At 40.6% G+C, this 19,869-nt stretch overlaps 1 protein-coding gene across 2 annotated transcripts; it reads left to right on the top strand.

The window, feature by feature from the left end:
- Positions 1 to 13,967: 13,967 nt before the first annotated feature.
- LOC310879469 (uncharacterized protein) lies at positions 13,968 to 19,850 on the top strand. 2 transcript variants are annotated; one of them, XM_083794183.1, is made up of 14 exons: positions 13,968 to 14,096; positions 14,305 to 14,358; positions 14,457 to 14,486; positions 15,364 to 15,393; positions 15,988 to 16,023; positions 16,139 to 16,174; positions 16,370 to 16,396; positions 16,492 to 16,542; positions 16,655 to 16,675; positions 17,082 to 17,117; positions 17,279 to 17,314; positions 17,440 to 17,469; positions 18,585 to 18,644; positions 19,606 to 19,850. In XM_083794183.1, the coding sequence occupies exons 1-14, from the start codon at positions 14,042 to 14,044 to the stop codon at positions 19,617 to 19,619; spliced, it is 516 nt and encodes a 171-aa protein (XP_083650309.1). In that variant the 5' UTR covers positions 13,968 to 14,041; the 3' UTR covers positions 19,620 to 19,850. The 2 variants fall into 2 exon arrangements, with proteins under 2 accessions (XP_083650309.1, XP_083650308.1); XM_083794182.1 differs by having other exon boundaries at positions 17,276 to 17,314.
- The last annotated feature ends 19 nt before the right edge of the window (positions 19,851 to 19,869 follow it).

Genomic DNA, 19,869 nt, shown 5'->3' with positions numbered 1-19,869 from the left:
TAGGGTTAGGGTTAGGGTTAGGGTGCTGCTGGGAGGTGTAGGAGGAGGAGGAGGAGACTGGCTGGGGTGAGGTATACTGCTGGGGGGCCGGAGGCTTATAAGCAAAACGAAGGTACAGACTAATTTAGGCATAACAATTCAAACTATAAACAAACTTAAACATGAACAAATCTAATACTAAAAAGGACATTCTGGTAAACAAGGAGCAAACTTAAGAATAATGCATTCATTTTCATTAATCTATCATGTATAAAGTACACTTGTGACTTTGTGAGATGCATAAAAACACTGGCCTGTTGCGTTTTAGACGAATGATTCCCAACCCTGGTGCAGTTGGTAATGGTAGCATTGTCGCCTCACAGCTGGACGGTCCCAGGTTCGATTCCCGCCGGGGATGCTGGGGGCACACACACAGGTATGAGGGGTACTGAGGGCACCGTCCCTTAGACCATTATTGATAATGATGTGAAATTTTCTTTACCCTAACCCGAGCCATCCCAAACAAGCAAAATATCATATCGACAAGGTTGTCAATCGGCTATTTTCAGCAGAAAAGGCTTTCCGCACAACAGAAAACGAGAAATACACTAGAATAAAGTACTGAGAGGGTTTGCGAAGAAGCACCTGCATGTGTCAGTGATCCGTTCCAGTTAAACTTGGTATATTTTAACATGCATTTTGTAAATGCAGGCAACTTATTTGACACCAACTATTCGGGGCCCCATATTGATGGAAATCATCAGGTACAGGCGGAAAGACATGATTTTAATTTCCACTTTCAACCTGTGTCCTGTAATGATGTTCTTTGTGCACTACAAGCTATTGACACCAAAGAAGCTCTGAGAAGGAAGAGAAGTGGTCACGTGACTGGGCTGCGCCATGACACTTTCATGGACACTTTCATGGGAGCCAAACTCACACCGGAAGTGCAATTAATACATGGCAGTGAATGGAGCCGGCTGGACCAGCTCATAACAAACATTTATGAACAATTGAGACCTTTTGTAAAGTAATCACTTCTGGAAAATAACAGAAGACATATCACAGGTTGTTTTCTAATCACTTACTTTTTGATGTGCACAGAATTCACAGTATATAATTTTATCTGAGGATCTAAACAGCAGCAGGTATCGTTTCTGGCTCCGAAGTATCGCGAGATTTGGCGATACTTGGTGCTCTTTAGATGCCATACCTCTATAAGAAATTACAGTGTACACATCGAATAGCAACACAGCAGACAATAATGTGTTACTTGTCTTCTGTTATTTTCCAGAAGTGTCATTAGCACAAAGAGGGTAGTTGAGGCAGTGTTCCTGTCCGTCTTGGATTATGGAGACATAATCTATACATGTAGTAGCATCCACTCTTAAATCCCTAGACTCTGTTTACCACTCATCGATTCGATTTATTATGGTTGATAGCTATGGTATACTCACCATTGTGTCTTATATAAGGTCAAGGTCAAGGTAAACTTTGTCCACAAGGGAAATTTGTCTTGGGCTTTCACCCCAGCTACAGCCACACAAAAAACATCAATGACAACAAAAAATACATTACAGAGGAAGTCACAACATTGCACAACTTGTTAAGCCATGCTTGGAGATTGTCCTAAATACATCTCATCTTTCCTGAAAGGGGTCTCTGAACCCTACCACACCCGGTCAAGTAATTTCCCCAAATTCAAGGTACCAAAAGTTAACTCTGAACTTGGTAGATCTGCTTTTAGCTTCTGTGGCCCTAATAAATGGAATAACCTGCAAACAACATTAAAATTGACCACATTGGTACCCTTGAGTCGTTTTGAAACCTTGGTGAGCATACAAACCCCAAAAATATGCAAAAGTTTTAGATGTAATACACATGTATGCCTTTTTTTTCTTCACAATATTGTATTTCTCGACAACTCTAACGTTTAATTACTCCCAAAATATTTATTCATTCATTCAACTTTTATTTATTCTCGAAATGTCACTGATTGGTTACCTGAATGATTATGTCTGCTTGTTTTTTGTGTGATTTTGATATGTAGAATATAGTGTTAACATATTTTTGAAAAGTCTCCTGTGGACAGGCGCTTACACTGTAAGCAAAACATCTACAAATTGTGCAATGTGAGTGTGATATCTGGGGTGCATACATTTGTTAGACATACTATCAGTCCGACAAGCATTAGTCCGACAACACCGTCACTCCCGACATGCATATACAGTACAGTATGGAGGCGTGGGACGGACGGACGGGAGATGCAGGTTTTCATAGTAAATGCGACCTATGGTCGCAACAATATCTCACACTTATATAGCGCCTTTCTGACTACCCAAAGATGCTTTACATGAGGCAAGAGGAAGCAACAAAAATAAAAACATTATCCCATGCCACCAAAAGCTCAAATGTATTTTTTTTAAAGATATCTTTCCGCGGCTTACGCCTTTTTTTTATTTTTTTATTTTTGAAGGGACAGACAGTAGGCTGACAGGAAACGGGAGAGAGATGGGGGAAGACATGCAGTAAAGGCCGTGTCGGGCTCGGGAGTCGAACCCGCGGCACACTGCGACTGGATTACCAGTCGGGTGCCCAGACGGTTACGCCACCGCCTGGGCTCAAATATCCTTTTGAACATAGTCCAATCCCCTTACACAATAGTCCACATTTCACATATAAAAACCTGTATTCCAATACCTCAAAACCTCAGCCACTCCAGCATGGTGGTGTTACGATGAAATTGGTGACCTGCTGAAATATGTGAAATTCGTGTAGACAATCACAATGATCAGTGCTGATAAATGAAACGTAACAATTTACATTCAGAGTAAAAAACCTAGTGGTATTTAGGCCTTATTGTATTGAAAGATCTCCATAAAGTTGTGTGAAGTCCACAAGATCGATGGTCACATATTTCAGCAGGTCACCAATATCACTGAGTGTGAGTGAGCAAGTGGCCGAGATTTGGGGTATTGGAATTTAGAAGAAACATCAAGCAGAACCCGACTATGTCGGGGGAGAGAAAAATAGAGACAGAGGAAATACAGGCAATAGTAGTAGCAATAGAAATAAACGTAATAGTGTAAGATAACATATAGTATAACAATGTCAGATAATACAGTATATAGTGGAATAAGAATGTTAAGATAAAATACAGTGTAGTGGTGTAATATAACATGGTAGCAGTGCATGGTTGTGATCTGTGAGGAGGCAGAGTCCATAGTCACATAGGCTCTGTGAAGAGGGTTACAGCAAAACATCAAATGGAGAGACAGTGATGGTTCTAATTTTACCATTATGATGAGAATGTTATTATTTTATATTTATAAGTGAATAATGTAAGTCTGAACCAGGACCTTAAATTAAAATATGTCCAGACCACCAGAAAAATGTAATGGAAAAACCCCAAAGAAATTATCCTAATAGTTATAGAAATATAACTATGACAATATGACAGTAAGAAACATTTTCAAAAACCTTAGGCCTAGTTGTCAAATATAGTGAGCTGTCAATTTAAGATTAAGATTAAGCGCAATGGATAATCCTTTGAGAGAACGTTGAATGATACCAAATGAATCGGTATACTATAACTATATACATTACCTTTCACAAATGACTGACTAAAGGATTTTATTTAAAGGGTATTTCACATACCCTTTCAATAAAATCCTTTAGTCACCTTAGCCAATCCTAGAAAAACCCTTTGAACACAATCCAGGCAATGGATAAAACACCTTGGTAAAGACGCAGGGATTCAGACCACACTGAATTATAAAGTTTAGGGGAATTTATATAAATTGATTCTCAGTGAAAAGATGTTACAGATCCAGGCTTGACATAGCGTTATTCCATGACTGACATCACAACATTATTCCACAGTTTTACAACTTCATATAGTAGTAGGGACAGAGACCAGGGGGTTAATCACCCATCTCTTCCAAAACAAGTCAACGAGATACTGCACTTTTCACCCTTCAGCGTGTATACAAGTCTTTTGTGAACAGTTCAAGTGGCATGACTGAGGTACCGATGCATTTCCATTGCTGACACACAGCAAAGGCCAGGTCTGGGTTGGTACCAGTGGGAGTGAGTGAATTCACAGACTTCTGCAGATCAGCTTCCACCAACATGGAAGGAGGTGGTGTTAGGAGGTGGTGTTAGGACGTGTTAGAAGGAGGTGGTGTTAGGAGGTGGTGATAGAATGACTTGTTAGAAGGAGGTGGTAAGAAGTTGGTGGAAGCTGATCTGCTGATGTACTTGCACCTGCCATATATACAGGGGACTTCAATTCCCAACACAAGGTTTGGGGTTATACCGTTTGACCCAAAAGAGCCCCCAAGCTTCTTCTCTGCACGATGGAACACCTATACCAACCCAGACCTGGCCTTTTCCGTGGTCACCCACGTGTCCCCACATACATATTGCCTGCTACAAGCAAGGACAGTCACCAACATGTTGCCACAATGATGTCAGATCATATGAAGTAGTATAATAATGTTTAGATAAAATAGTGTTGTGGTGTACTATGATATGGTCCATGGTCATGCTCTGTGATGAGGCCGGGTCCACAGTCACTCTTGATAGGCTCAGTGAAGGCTCTGTGAAGAAGCCTGGTCCACAGTCACACCCTTGATAGGCAGCTGGGGGTCCATAATACAAGTCCATGGAACTGCAGATTGTGAGACAAAAATAAACACCGGGGAGTGGCTCCCCGGATGATGAGTTAGTGGCAGGCCTTACTGGACAGTGAGTCTTAATGTTTATTTATTTGACAGGGACAATGCTCATTAATCAACATGTCAGTTTTCACATCCATGTAAATGGGACAGAGTTAGCCAAAAGATAGTTTACATCTGTAGTCCCTGAGCACGTTCTTAAAAATATCCATACAAAAACAAATACAATACAAGTGTTGTAACAATCGCACTGAATGGAAATGAACCCACACAACCAAGGGGGGAGGAGACACTTTGACACACAATACCCAGTACATGACTTTCCTTTAGATTTTATACATATTTTCTAAATTTCACATGTCTTCTGCAGATCAGCTTCCACCACATAATGGAAGGAGGTGGTGTTAGGAGATGGTGTTAGAAGGAGGTGGTGTTAGAAGGAGGTGGTGTTAGAAGGAAATGGTAGAGGAGGTGGTGGAAGATGATCTGCAGAAGACACACGGAAATGTGAATTCACTCACTACCGCTTTTACCTGCATTTGCTATCTATACAAGGGACTATCATTCCCAACACAAGGATTAGGGTTACAGCTAAACATCAAATGGAGAGACACTGATCCAATAAATAAACTTTTTCATGAAAACATTAAACGTTAGTTTCCGTCTCACAGATGAGGCATAACTTGTCCACAGGTCTTTCCAGTGTGCTCGTCTTGGCCTGCACACAAATGACCAGCCCCTTTCCTCAGGTATCATCTGTGTGACTCTAGACATACAGTAGCACTATAGTATCTATATGCATAGTTTCATTACATAGAAATGAGGTTCTTAGCTTACATATGATACTTGATGACTATTTCCAGGCAGGCACTCTGTTGCTGGCTCCATGAAGAGGCCTGGTCCACGGTCACACTCTTGAGGCAGCTGGGGGTCCATAATAGAAGTCCATCGACCTGCAGAGTGGGAGACATAAGAAACTCCGGGGAGTGTCTCCCCGGACGATGAGTTAGTGGCAGGCCTTACTGGACTGTGAGTCTGTACAGTGTTAACAATCACACTGATGGGAAACACCACCCTATTCCCCGCCCCAGGTTAAAAAAACTTTAATAACCTCCTCCCTTTTATGCATCATACCGATCAGTCTACAAGACACTTTAAATGTAGAGCAATGGACCGACAGAGATACTATCCAGAGCAAGCAATTTTACAGGCAAATACATTACAATACAATGATATAATTGTGAATACAATAAATATATTTGATCTGACATTGATATAGGCTACTATAACAAAAAGGTTTTCATGATAAAGCTTTTGAGACTTGGGCTATGTAGTAAAACAGACACGTTCAATGTTAACCATACACGTCTTTCTTTTCATTTTTTACATATATTTTCTAAATTTCACATGTCTTCTGCAGATCAGCTTCCACCACATAATGGAAGGAGGTGGTGTTAGGTGGTGTTAGAAGGAGGTGGTGTTAGGAGGTGGTGTTAGGAGGAGGTGGTGGTAGAAGGAAATGGTGTTAGGAGGATGGTGGTGGAAGCTGATCTGCAGAAGACACACAGAAATGTGAATTCACTCACTACCGCTTTTACCTGCACGTGCTATCTATACAAGGGACTATCATTCCCAACACAAGGATTAGGGTTACAGCTAAACATCAAATGTTGAGACACCGATCCAATAAATAAACGTTTTCATGAAAACATTAAACGTTAGTTTCCGTCTCACAGATGAGGCATAACTTGTCCACAGGTCTTTCCAGTGTGCTTGTCTTGAACTGCACACAAATGACCAGCCCCTTTCCTCAGGTATCATCTGTGTGACTCTAGACATACAGTAGCACTATAGTATATATGCATAGTTTCATTATATAGAAATTAGGTTCTTAGCTTACATATGATACTTGATGATTATTTCCAGGCAGGCAGGCACTCTGTTGCTGACAGGCAGACTCTGTTGCAGGCAGGCAGGCTTGCTCTGAAAAGACGTGGCAGTCAATGAGTTTTCACGTCTTCATTCACGTACACAGACTCAACTTATGTAACTTAGATAGCATTTTACGTAGACACTAGACATACAGTAGCACTATAATATCTACAGTATGCATAGTTTCATTGTATAGAAATTTCAATGGTTAGCTTACATGGGATACTTGATGCCCATTTCCAGGCAGGCAGGCACTCTGTTGCTGACTCCATGAAGAGGCCTGGTCCACGGTCACACTCTTGAGGCAGCTGGGGGTCCATAATAGAAGTCCATGGACCTGCAGAGTGGGAGACATAAACTCCGGGGAGTGGCTCCCCGGACAATGAGTTAGTGGCAGGCCTTACTGGACCGTGAGTCTGTACAGTGTTCTGGAATATATTTAATAACCACCCCTCCTTTTCTGTGAGGAAAAACGCAGGTGCGTCGCGGAGAGTCCGAAAAACATGACAAAGTTACTGGCCAGGTAGTAATAAGTGGTGAGGTGTCTGAGGAGTGCAGGACACTTTCTTCACAGTGCTGGGGGGACTATAGTTAGTGTGGCACATAAGAATCTGTGTCCTGACCAGTCAATGGTCCTGACAATGAAAATGCTGAAGTAGAAAATAAATATTACACCCACTTTTAGGTATACTCTCCTCTGCCCACAGTAGTTACTGATAGGTATTTTGGGTATTTGGTGAATGAAGTGTCATTTTCCATGTGTCTTGATAGTATTACTTCTGGCTGTGCCAGCGTGAGATATAAAGATTGTGTCTCCCTCTGTGTAACAACATGTTTTTCGACCTTCGTGAGGGAGACACTTCGTCTCGCTCGCTGCTTTAATTACGTCGGTATAATGTTATTTTAGTCTCCCATACCATCCTCCCAACAAGAGATGCCGCTGTAATTCACTGTTTGATAACCTCTGAACTCAAATGGTTCACTTCCCATTCGTCATACTTCCTGGGAATTGCCAGGAAGTGTGATTTGCCACGTCAACTAAGTAGACCTCCCCGGCAATAGGGGTCGCCCATATTACCATTTTATTAGCCTATGAACCCAAAATGAATTGCTTCCTATGTCATTCTTGTTTTGTTTTACAAGCCCTATATAATGTAATCCCAGACAGGGGGAGAAATTTTCACGATGCTGTTCTTGTAAAGTCCATTCTGCTCCCCAGAACATATAATGGTTAATATAATCTTTTGAAAAGTATGCGCTGACTGTGTGCGGACTCTCCTTATTGCATCATGTCTTGGTATTTTTCCTGCTGTAAGTAATTCTACTCTTTTCCTCCTTAAAGGTATATTCAGTGATTTCACTTAATTCAAATATCACTTATTTTTTTGTTTTGTTGTGATAATCCTCCCTACTATAGAGTGTGCTGGCCATATAAGGAGTTCCTCCCTGTCCCCAGTTAACCCCTGGGGGTCAAAAAACCTTAGGTTTCGTTTTTGACTCTCTATCCTGATTGGACGAAAGGCTGGGTCCCACAGCCAAAAACGAAACCTAAGGTTTTTTGAGTGAAATCACTGAATATACCTTTAAGTATTGCAGCTCTTCCCCTAAAGTATTTATCTGTAAAAGGTTAATTTATATAGTATTATAGTTTTATAAGTTTAACCTTATAACATTAAATGTAAAGTCTAAATATGCACATGGTTTAAAAAAGGTCTTACAATCTTTTACAATATATTAATTTGGACTTGAGGCAAATATGTATTATAGTCTGCGGCAGGGTTCCCTGTATAGCCACTTTAACCCCTTAGTTTCCAAAAGCAGCATAGGAGGCTGCATCTCCAAACAGTTAGCCTATGGCTATTTGACATTTATCATGTCAATTCTGAGGGTCTAAACCCTCAGAATAAATTTATTTATCAGTTACTGTGGGCAGTAACATTAAAACATGAATAATAATTATAATTATATAATTATAATAATAGCCTACATTTTTAACCCCAAAAGCTATTGGTATATTTGAGTATTAAGACCCATCCATAATTACAATTAATTGTATCCATTTAATAAAATATTTTACTTTATTAAAACAAAATAAATAAAATAGCTTGATAACTGGTCATTTTAGGTTAAATAAATAAATCTCTGCAGAATATTAACTAAGCCGCGGAATCAAGGATTGTTCTCCGCGGAATTAGGAGTGTTCTCTGCGGAATCAAGACGTTTTCTCTGCGGATTCCTGTGGGGACTAATAAGGGCCTTTCTCTGCCCCACCCCTCTCCAATTGTTTATATTGTGTTTACTTTCCAAGATGGCCGCATCACCAGGAAGGGGTGGGGCGGAGGTGAGCGGGTGGGGTTGACCTTTGTTATGGTAAAGTTTATTTGACACTTGTGTAGTAAAGCAGACACGTTCATTGTTTACCATACATGTCTTTCTTTTCATTTTTTACATATATTTTCAAAATTTCATATGACTTCTGCAGGTCAGCTTCCACCACATCATGGAAGGAGGTGTAACAGGTGGTCGGGTGTATAAGGAGGTGGTGTTAGGAGGTGGTGTTAGAAGGAGGTGTTAGAAGGAGGTGAGGTGTTAGAAGGAGGTGAGGTGTTAGAAGGAGGAGGTGTTAGAAGGAGGAGGTGTTAGAAGGAGGTGGTGGAAGCTGATCTGCAGAAGACGGAAATGTGAATTCACTCACTACCGCTTTTACCTGCACATGCTATCTATACAAGGCCCACATACCCCCCGGAGCCGAGCCACAAGGCACTGAAGGCAGCAGTATCGTAACTTTGATGGGGGAGGCATACGGTAGACACACCTTGAGCTACTTTCTGTTGGAGTTTGGAAGCACTCGTCGAAGTAACTGAACGGCCCTGCGTACCATCAAAATAAGATAAATACACCAAACCAAAAGCATAATAAAGTACATAGCAGATTAGCAGCTAAATCTAAACCACATCAATCAATATTAATTAATGGTCCGGTATACACCCATGTCCTCAGCCCAATCATTGCACTTTAGGCCGTGGGACGACGGCTTCCAAAAGCTTTAGATTTTGAGATAGTTTGTCCCCATCAAGGAACTGCACATATCTTTGTATAGATTCATCGTTTATAAACACGTCATCTAATGTTTCCAGCCGCACTAGTTGCACAATGCACATGAACTGAATATAAAATGTGATGCTGGGATCCTTTTATTATAGTAGGCCTACCTATACTTATTACAAACAGTATACCGTTGGGATACCGTTTGTGCACGGTTAGAGAGAGAGCAGGGGGTGCCGAGTTGTACTGTGATGTTTCTCCATCCATCCTGGGTCTTCCATCCTGTCTGCGCAGTGGGTCCTTGGTGCTCTGTTCGCGCAGTGGGTCGTTGCTCTTGTTTTTTGTGCAGGAGTAGAAGACCATAAAGGCATAAACTGTTCCCTACACACGTATACAAAAAAAAAAGTTAAAAGATAACACATTCACCTTGAACTCTTCTGTTGAATAATGCTAACCTTTTTGATTGGAAAGTTAGAATTGATTAGGTAAACACACAGCAGCAGCGCACTTCATTTGTGGTCAAATCATTTGAAGACGGAAATAAACAAATGCATACATTTGATTATTAAGGTCAAATAAGACAACATGGAAACAGACTAAAGTGCAAAAATGAACAATATATGGCCAACAGCGACCTCAGTTCAATGCACAAAATGTATTCAGAATTAATTCATTAATTCTGAATAGAGATTCATACCCAACTGTTTACATGGAACCTGAATACAAGTATTCCTATTCCTCAATTGTTTACATGACCAAAGCATTCATTCGGAATATAACTTTGGACTATAGAGATGGCCAACCCATAACTGTTATCTGTTATATATTTTGAAGCGCAGTCCCTGCAACCACACGCGACCAAAACAACCCAGAACTAAAATCACAGCATCCATATACACTGCAATTGGCAATGGCACTGTAATTCACCGATGGGTTTGTAAATAGCGGATTTTATTATGGGGGGGGGGAAACTGGTGTATTTGTATTTTTCTAATGGGTAAAATAGCACATTTCTGCACACATAAAATGTATCCAAATGGCCATCCCTGCTTGGACATGGGCATAAAGAACTAGTCTACTAGGGGCAGACATGTGTAAAATACTACATGTATTCCAAACTCCCAGTAGCATTCGGAATAAAGTGTTTATATGGTGATCTATACCGATTCAAACGGTATATACCACCCCTCCAGACCGGAATGAAAATTCATTCGGAATGGGATATTCTATTCCAATTGAGTCGTTTACATGAGCATTTTTATTCTGATGACTGTAAGGAATCCATTCATTCCAAACAAATTTCTGCATGTAAATGGGGCTAGTGGCATGTGCTCAACCAAACACAGGCCATTAGCAGCATTAGCCACAACAAACAAGGCCTACCATGTGCTTTCTCCTTCACCCTGCATGAGAGCTGGAACACCATTCCCTGCAGCAGAGTCAAAATGGCTCTCAACTAGGAGGAACAAGACTTTTGTACTTCCTGCTGGTCATGTGACTAGGTCAGGTGCAGTAGGTGCACCCATTCACCTGGATTCCCACATACATTTTGACCATATTTGAAAATAGACAATCTACAAGCTCGCAATGCGACGCATTGTTTGAGCTTTCACAGCTGCTATTCTCAAAAAGGTTTTTATACATTTGAAAACTTGAAATGGGACATTCTGCACAATGAGCATAGGCGGATCTAGAGATAAAGGGCCCCTGGGCCACCGACATACATAAGATGAACCTAAATAGGTTTGAATGGGGTTTCTAGGTGTAAGTATGTATATGACTATAGTATGCCAACGTTTGTGCTATTGCCATTGAGAATGCATTGAGAATGCATTGGTTAAGTTAAATAACTCAGAGACTACAAAACATTTAAAAGTAAAAAGTTCCAGCATGTGTGTCCACAGTAAACTGGATTATAAAAAATGTGAATGTAGTTTAGGTGATAAGTGATTTTGTTTTAGTGCCAAAATCTACCATTGACTCAGGCGGATCTAGAAAGTATGGGCCCCTGGGCTGGGCCACCATCATCCCCCCACCCCACCGGGGCCTTTCTTTTAGGCCTGTGATATTCAGATTTACAGCAAGGGATTGCTTAAAAATAATAAACAGCCAAAAACTAAGCCAAATAAATGCAAACTGAGGGTTTAAACACTTGCAGTAATGCACCGTATCAAGATGGTTTAGGACTTTTGGGATTATTTTATTGACACAAATGAATAAGCCCATTGTTAATAACAGTGACAACTAAGGACCGTGTGTGTCACTGTTATTCACTGTTACCCCTTTATTGGGGGGGCCCTGAGTTTGAGCCTCTTCGCGGTTACGCGGACGCTCAAGCTCAAGGTCCCCCTAGCTCAGGGGCCCCTGGGCCTGGGCCCAACAGGGCCGTTGGATAATCCTCCCCTGACCATTGACCCCATTATAAATTTCTCAAATTTGAAAGCACTATTTATAAAACTATGAAACATTTGATCATTTTCAGGCAAACATGTCCACCGCAATATGAACATTAAAGTTTGAATGGGGTTTCTAGGTAGGCTATATTATGTAGGACTAGGGCTAGTATGATAGGGACTTAGGGAGGGGAAGGAATTTGTATTCTACCATTTCTTAATTCAGTATTAATAGTAGTAATTTCAGTAATCCCATGCATCAGCATGTTGTGGACGTCTTTTTATTGTTTGGTGACGGTCCCGACTCCCAACCATTGAGAAATCTGTGGCGTGACGTGAGTGCATTGAGCATGAGCTACCACGGGCTACCACCAGGGGGCCGACAAGTAACCAGGACGTCCATACAACGTCCATAAGACGTCGAAGTCAGACCTCGCTCTCTCTCCCCCGGTTGCAGAGAGGTCTCGTCGTATGGACGTTGCATGGACGTCCTAAACACACACGCATGCCATGCACCCGTGCCCTGGTGGTTGACGTCGTATGGACGTTGCATGGACGTCCTGGTTCAGTGCTTGTGTACCCTGGTCGGCCCTGGTGGTTTGCGGGGTCCGTCCGTGACTTGGACGTCGTATGGACGTTGTATGGACGTCCGTTGTGTGCCCAGTGGGTAGCGTTGCATGGACGTCTGTTTGTGCCCAGTGGGGGGAGAGAGGGTCTGTTGAAAATACATATTAACTTTGTGCAACGTTTGAAAGATGGATTTCTTATTGAAAATTTATGTTTTTAGAGGTATTTTTACCTCAATTACCTGTAGCCTGCCTAACTCGATCTGGACATGCCAACAACACAAACACAACAGTAGCCTAGGCAAAATTGTTATAAATGCACCAAGTCTCTGTGGGTATGTCTGTAATCCACGTAACTCGAGAACCGTTCGCCCCACCGACTTCAAATTTGACACACGTCTTCCACACCCCTGCAGGGAGTGCCGTGCTCAGTGTCGAGTCGGTCGGACCCACAGTTGTCCAGAACCACCACAAAAGGCCTCTGCCCAGGCCACTGGGACTCCATGTTTGGGCATGCCTAAATACGGGTACTTCTACCAACATTCTGACATCATTCTGACTCCATATTTGGGCATGCCTGAAAGATACCGCTGACATCACTTCTGACATGACAATGACATGACAATTTGTCTCAGGGCCAGACAGGCCAAGCAGGCATATTCTTGCTCGAGATAAAGAGACAAACAAGAATGCAATAAAAATACCATTTTCTTTTCCTACATTCAAAAATATATAGGCCTACAGGTATATTCTTCAAAAAAAATTACAATGTCAAAAGATATACTGTTGTACTCGAACACTTTATATTGGTGTATTGCTTTTCTTCAGTACATTTTTGTGACTTGTCCAACTAACTAAATTTGTCTTAGACATAATAGTATTTAGTCATTACAGGGTTTTGTTTTTTTAATAAAATGGTATTACTTTTCAGAAATGTGTATTACACTTCCAAGTAATACACATCATTGCTAATTTACACTTTTTAATTTGCATTTTTTCCATTGCATTATAAAAAGCACCAGTCTTTTTTGAGTAGGCTACATGATTCAGGAATAGTCTTGTTAAATGATTCTATGGTGCCCACATTGCATGCTTAGGTTATGCTGTAAGATTTATTATTATTGTGGCAAACAGGAAATTAAATTAGTTTTGAGTACATGAGTACATCTCGCCTCCCTTTCAACACAAACAGTCGGATCTCAAATAAAGGGCTGTGTGATGGAAAAGCCGACAATGGGTGCCATTGACAGACTGAATAATGACACATCTGTGTGGTGACTAACCGGGATGTGCCACCCAGCTAGGTAGGGAGTGACAATGGTACCACAGCTGCCTGTCCATGCAAAGCATGTGATGTGAGCAAAGGTATAAGAGGTCTCACACAGACAACACAACACAAAGTTTGGCCTGACACCTTGCGCCTTCCAAAACCAAACACAGAGCAAAGATGAGGTTTCTAGTGGCTATATTCCTTTTCCTTGCTGTGGCAGGATTCCACACGGGTAAGAATGAATGATTGTGTTCCTCTTTAGTTAAAGAGATTTTAAACAAATATTGTAAATATTGTAAATTGTATAATAATTTTTCTGCTCATGTATTTGCTTGCTGTAAGTCATGCTTTTAGTGAAATATACATTCACAACCGTGTAAGTATAATACAGACTTAAGTTATCCTTACAAGCCTGACCAATGTACTTATGACACCACTAGTTTTCCCTGCATCACTGGAATCTGCTCAGAAAGTAGATACAGCTGTTGCAGAAGGTAAGAAAGGCCATTCATGTTAAATTATGAAATGTGATAATAATAATAATGATGGTATTGAGTGCAGCCCTGAAATAAATCTAATCTTCTGCCTCCAGCAAGTGAGCTAACTGAGCTGCAAAAAACAGGTAGGCCTACCCCTACAGTGTATTGGTCTAATTGAAAGAAAAATATGAGAAATTATTTCAGAAACAACATTCCAGAGTTTGAGATTTTGTCAACTCTGCACATGTCATGAAGTAGCATGATTTAACGGTTATGCTCATGCAATATGCTGTTAATATGCTATGTTTGAGAGAATATAAGTTAGACATTTGTGATGTATAAATGATGATATGGAAAATAAATACATATGGAATCATGAAAATGAATGCATTATGTGTTTATATAAGAAATCGTTGCTGTCGGGAGGAAACCACCTAACTCAATTATTTTGTTTGCATAAATCAGTGTATTGAACACCCTTTACGTTTGTGTGTTGGTTAAAAAAATATGGAAAGTATTAAAAAGCGCTTCCCATGTCCCCTAGGGTAGGTAATAAACTACCTCCCCCTGGCCAGCCCAGGCACCTGATGGAGGGGAAAGGAACTAGTCCGAATAACGTGTTCCTTTTACGCACGGTTCCTTTTACGCGCTATGTCCGGCCGGGGAAGCTCCCCCCTGTCAGGTGAAAAGAAGTGGCTTGGACTCCTCATGCATATAAGGAATTATAAATATTTTTTCTTTCCTTTTCTGAAAAGTGAACATTTTGGAGTTAGGTGTACTGGTTTCTTTACGGCAGCAGAGATATGGGGAATGATTGCATAATATGCAAATGAGCATATGCAAAATACATGCATAATACATTATGTAAGATGAGGATATGCAAAAAAGGTCTAAATGTAAATGTGTCTCGATGTCACCTCTCCCAGGGCCAGGAATACCTTTTTGTTTTTGTAACACAAGCTAACACGTCCCTTTTTTTTTACACAAGGGAAGACATTTTTGTCCATTTTCTCTCCTCAGATCCAATTGAATCTGAAACTCAGGTGAATGGTAAGTTTGAAATGCAGTGACTTAAAGGAGAATTCCATGCTAGAATGCTTTCTTATCTTTCTTACCTTTCTTTGTAGTTGTTACGTCCCCACCAAAGAGGTCCAGGTGTTTTTTTGTGCAAAAACTCCTTATTGGCTATTTTCCCTACCATAAGCATATCAATGAATTGCATTGCATTGAATGGGAATTGAATGGGGCTATGGGGTGTTGTGCTAATTCGCTTATTTCCATCGAAAGAAGTAGTAAAGTGTGCCGCTTGGGATATTATTTACATTATGAAGAGAGGATATATACAAAGAAATTATAATTTTGAGCGATGGAAATAAGCGAATTAGCACAACACCCCATAGCCCCATTCAATTCCCATTCAATTCAATGCAATTCATGTAGGGCTCATGGTAGGGGAAATAGCCAATAAGGAGCTTTTGCACAAAATAACACCTGGACCTCTTTGGTGGGGACATAACAACTACAAAGAAAGGTAAGAAAGCCTTTTAGTATGGAATTCTCCTTTAAGGTCGAGGACCATAACCATTAAAAGCTCAAAGTAACTTCAAAGTGAAAATGTCAATACATTATTCCATTAATTTACAGATGAAACGAGTGAGGAAGCAGATACCCGTTACTTGGGTGAGCGAACTAAAGTGATGATGTTCATACAAAATTAATCATAGAAGGACTCGACTTGGTAATGATGACAGACAAGGCCAGTGCTTTTACATTCTACTTACATCTGTGTTTATAGGGGCTGTGTTTATAGGGGCTGCTCAAGACAAATCTGGTAAGCTATTGTTAGTTTAGCCAGAACTGCATTATAAGTAAACCATTAAAAAATGTACACCGGTATGCTAACTAATGACATGAAATGTAAATATGTCTCAATGTCACCTCTCCTCTCCCAGTCAGAAATACCCAGATAAGGTTTGAATTGCTGTTTTACATAAAGGGAAGAAATGTCATTATTTTCTCTCCTCAGATCAAATTGAAACTACCCAGGTGACGGGTAAGTTTGAAGTGACTACATGGACCATAAACCCTAAAGGCTAAAAGCAGTATTTATAGAATAACATTTACTTACTCAGTCTTTTCAATTTACAGATGAGAAGAGTGATGAAAAGAGTGAGGAATCAGATTCCCGTTATTACTTGGGTGAGCAAACTGAAGTGATGTTCATAGAACATTAATAATGATTGTGTATGTATGGTAATGACAGACAGGGCCAGTCATTTTACTAATTTCATCTGTTTCATTTATTTTATAGAGGCTGCTCAAGATAAATCCGGTAAACTTTTGACAATTCTTTTTTGTCATTATTGCAATATACTAAAGCAGCACTATGTCATTTTCCTCTTCTACCTAGTCCTGACATTTACCATTGAGCTAGAGCCTGCTTGCTTGCTAAATTGAATCTTGACCATCAGGTCAAAATGTGTGTCAGATCCTGTGTTCTGGGTGAGATGTGACCTTTGACACGATCTAAATGTCTCAGTAGGAGAGCAGGATGACTAAATACAACCACCCCAAGCTACACTCTACCATACAGATTGTATTATAAGTTACATTGTATTAACATAGGCTACACTCTACCATACAGATTGGACAAAATACATTTGTATTCATTAAAAGTTACATATTGCCGCTTTACGTTAAACATTATCTTTAAATGAATGGCGTTGTTTCTTTAACAGAGGAGAAACGAGCTGAGAATGTGGATGACACCCAAGGTGTGTAATCTTCCATATCTAACACAAAGCTTTCATATTTATATTCACTTTAGAGTTTAAAGTGAATATAAATATGAATGTCTAAAGTTCAGACAGACCACATTTGATCTCTACATCATTATTCAGTGTTGCATAACTGTATTACTGCTGTCTTCCAGCAGAGGGAGTCGGAAATGTTGGTGTTGCTGCCAATGAGGGTAGGTAGGGTCACTCTTCATGTGAATGTCTTTAGATGGCAATAGAGTTCCGTTGGTAGAACTAAGTGCTGCAATTGTCTATAGACTGTCGGTTTCAATAACACACGTACATGTGTCTTTCACAGAATCTTCTGAATCCACTGAGGACACCGATGGTGAGACTTATAGACTTATGGGGGGGGGGGGGGGGGGGTCAGGGGGTCAACAGCATAATTAGCTAATATAGCATAAAAACGTTAGTTTAACCACTTTAACCCTTTTTTATACTTAGGCTATTCAAAAATAGCTGATCTACAAGCGCAAATGGTACCACAATGCAATGTTTGATGTGTTGTTGTGAGCTTTTAGATCTGGTATTTTCTAAACTTAAAAATAAGCTAAAATGAAAGACTACAATATATTGCAGTGTATAATTCAAGAGTAATAATTCAAAAAGTTGTTGTAGGCCTACACAAATAGATCATAGCACACCCCATCAGGGTGTCCAAAATGTGGATTCCAAGGTTGATGTGGTTAATTGTCTCCAGGCCGAAGGCATGGGGGGAGAGTATGTTTTGCACTCCGTCCGTCCGTCCGTGTGTCCGTCCGTCCGTCTGTGTGTGTGTGTGTGTGTCCGTGAGCAGCTAATCTCGGCCACCGTTAACCCGGTCGATGCCAAATTTTGCACACACACTCCCTGGATGCCAACGATGAACCTCTGCCCCAAACTTTCCAGAACGGCCTGTTATAGCGCCACCAGGAGGCCGCTTTGTGCAAAACAAGTTTTTGCACAGTACACCTACACATTTTGTCCAAACATCACGCAAATTGGTACACAGTCTCTCGAGCCATTGGTTAAGATTGGCTTCCAAAGTTCACAGGAGTGCTCAGTTTCAAACAAAATGCTGCAAATCATGAACACATCGCGTGATTTCCGTAAATTGTGCACCCACATTCCCACTAGGCCGAGGACAAAATGCCACATGAACAATTTCAACTCAGCCTCAAGGTGGCGCTATAACTGGCCGAAAAGTGTTTTTACCTCTAACTGCACGGATCTGTGGATAACTTTGTATGCCAACTCCCTAGAGGCCAAGGAAAAACCTTTGCCTGGATTTTTTTTTACTTTTGTTGCCCTTTTATCCAACCACCAGATGAAGGCAAGCTGCAATGTCCTACATTCCTATCCTGGTGGAGACCTGTGCCCAGAAGGGCACTTTTTCTAGTTTAGGTCTGAAAAGGCTTGCAACATGAACCTGATGTAATGTAATGATTTGGTTGTTGTTTTTAGGTCTGGTTTTTGTTCCAGAGGACCAAGAGGCAACTAAGGTTAGGCCTATGAGCAGTTTGGGTGAGTCAAGCAAGTGAATGTGGATCCTATATTTGTCTTGGCTGTTATAATCCTCCATTTTCTCATAATGACAACTACAGAGAAAGGATGCAGCCAAGTAACGAGGTGACAATTCCTTGGTAACAACTATATAAAAAAGAAATCTAAATTTCAAGCTGGTCTTATGATTATTGAGATTATTGAACAGTTCGATTTAGTACTTATTGTAAATGCAATCATGATGTGTAATATGTTGAATATAGAATGCACTGATGAAGATCAATTTTGAAAAATCTTTTGTTTCATAATTCATAATATGCAAAGCTTTGCTCTGGACCAGAATATTTTGAAATCACAATAGACTAGTACCAAAAAATAATGAATATTTGTTTCTGAGTTTATAAAGACATGGCCCTATGATTGTTTATTTGAATGTGGTCTCCCTGTGAATCTAGGACAATAATCGAGGGCACTCCGACACTTGTCCCCATTGTGCTCGATTTATACTGCGTCATCTGCTTCAAGCAGTGTTATTTCAGGATCCAAGATGCACTGTCCCCCTCTTAACCCATTCTGTGCATCAAGGATTAAAAATGTAGGGGCAAATTTCTTTAAGACAAGGTTTTAAATGTAGCAGTCAAGGGTACTGTCATGTTCTACTGCACATTCTGACAGCTCAGATTCACAGAAACAGGCAACATGTTATTGTAACTTCTTAAACTTCTTAAGAGGAAGCTATATATTTTACAGTACGATAAAGATTAAGGAGGAAACTCCCTGATTTACAATGTGTGTGTGTGTATATATGCATACTATGCTCATCAAGAGTGAGTCAGCTCACAAGATCATGAAGGGCACAACACAGATGATTCATACACCTTTTTGTTAGAGAACCATGGAAAAGTACTGAAGTGAGGGCTTGTGAGGTACAGTACAACTAGCGTAAAGGAATCTATTGTCTCTCTCTCTCTCTGCGTCACAGCTGTAGTGGAGTGATGCCGCAGTCCAGAGCACGAGGAGCCTCCGCACGCAGACCCCAGCACGTATCCAGTCAGTGCCCGATGTGCACAACGCACTAAAACGCTTTAAAGACAATAAAAAGGGAACTATACCACCCATCTATACAGCCGGTGTGATTTCCTGTGTGATTAGATAAGACTTGTTTCCATTCTAATTTTATCATTTAAGATTAGATGTTCTGGCCACATCATAAGGATTTGTACATCTACACAACTATTTTATTCCA

Source organism: Protomyctophum parallelum, assembly GCF_964188405.1.
Source record: "Protomyctophum parallelum genome assembly, chromosome: 21".
NCBI lineage: Eukaryota > Metazoa > Chordata > Actinopteri > Myctophiformes > Myctophidae > Protomyctophum > Protomyctophum parallelum.
This window is presented reverse-complemented; position numbering and strand designations above follow the sequence as displayed.

Excerpts from the sequence above, each read along its gene's own strand:
- LOC310879469 (XM_083794182.1), top strand. The coding sequence starts at position 14,042 with ATGAGGTTTCTAGTGGCTATATTCCTTTTCCTTGCTGTGGCAGGATTC. Across the intron at positions 16,397-16,491 it reads TGAAACTACCCAGGTGACGG|ATGAGAAGAGTGATGAAAAG; the intron begins GTAAGTTTGAAG and ends TTCAATTTACAG. Across the intron at positions 17,118-17,275 it reads GAATGTGGATGACACCCAAG|CAGAGGGAGTCGGAAATGTT; the intron begins GTGTGTAATCTT and ends GCTGTCTTCCAG.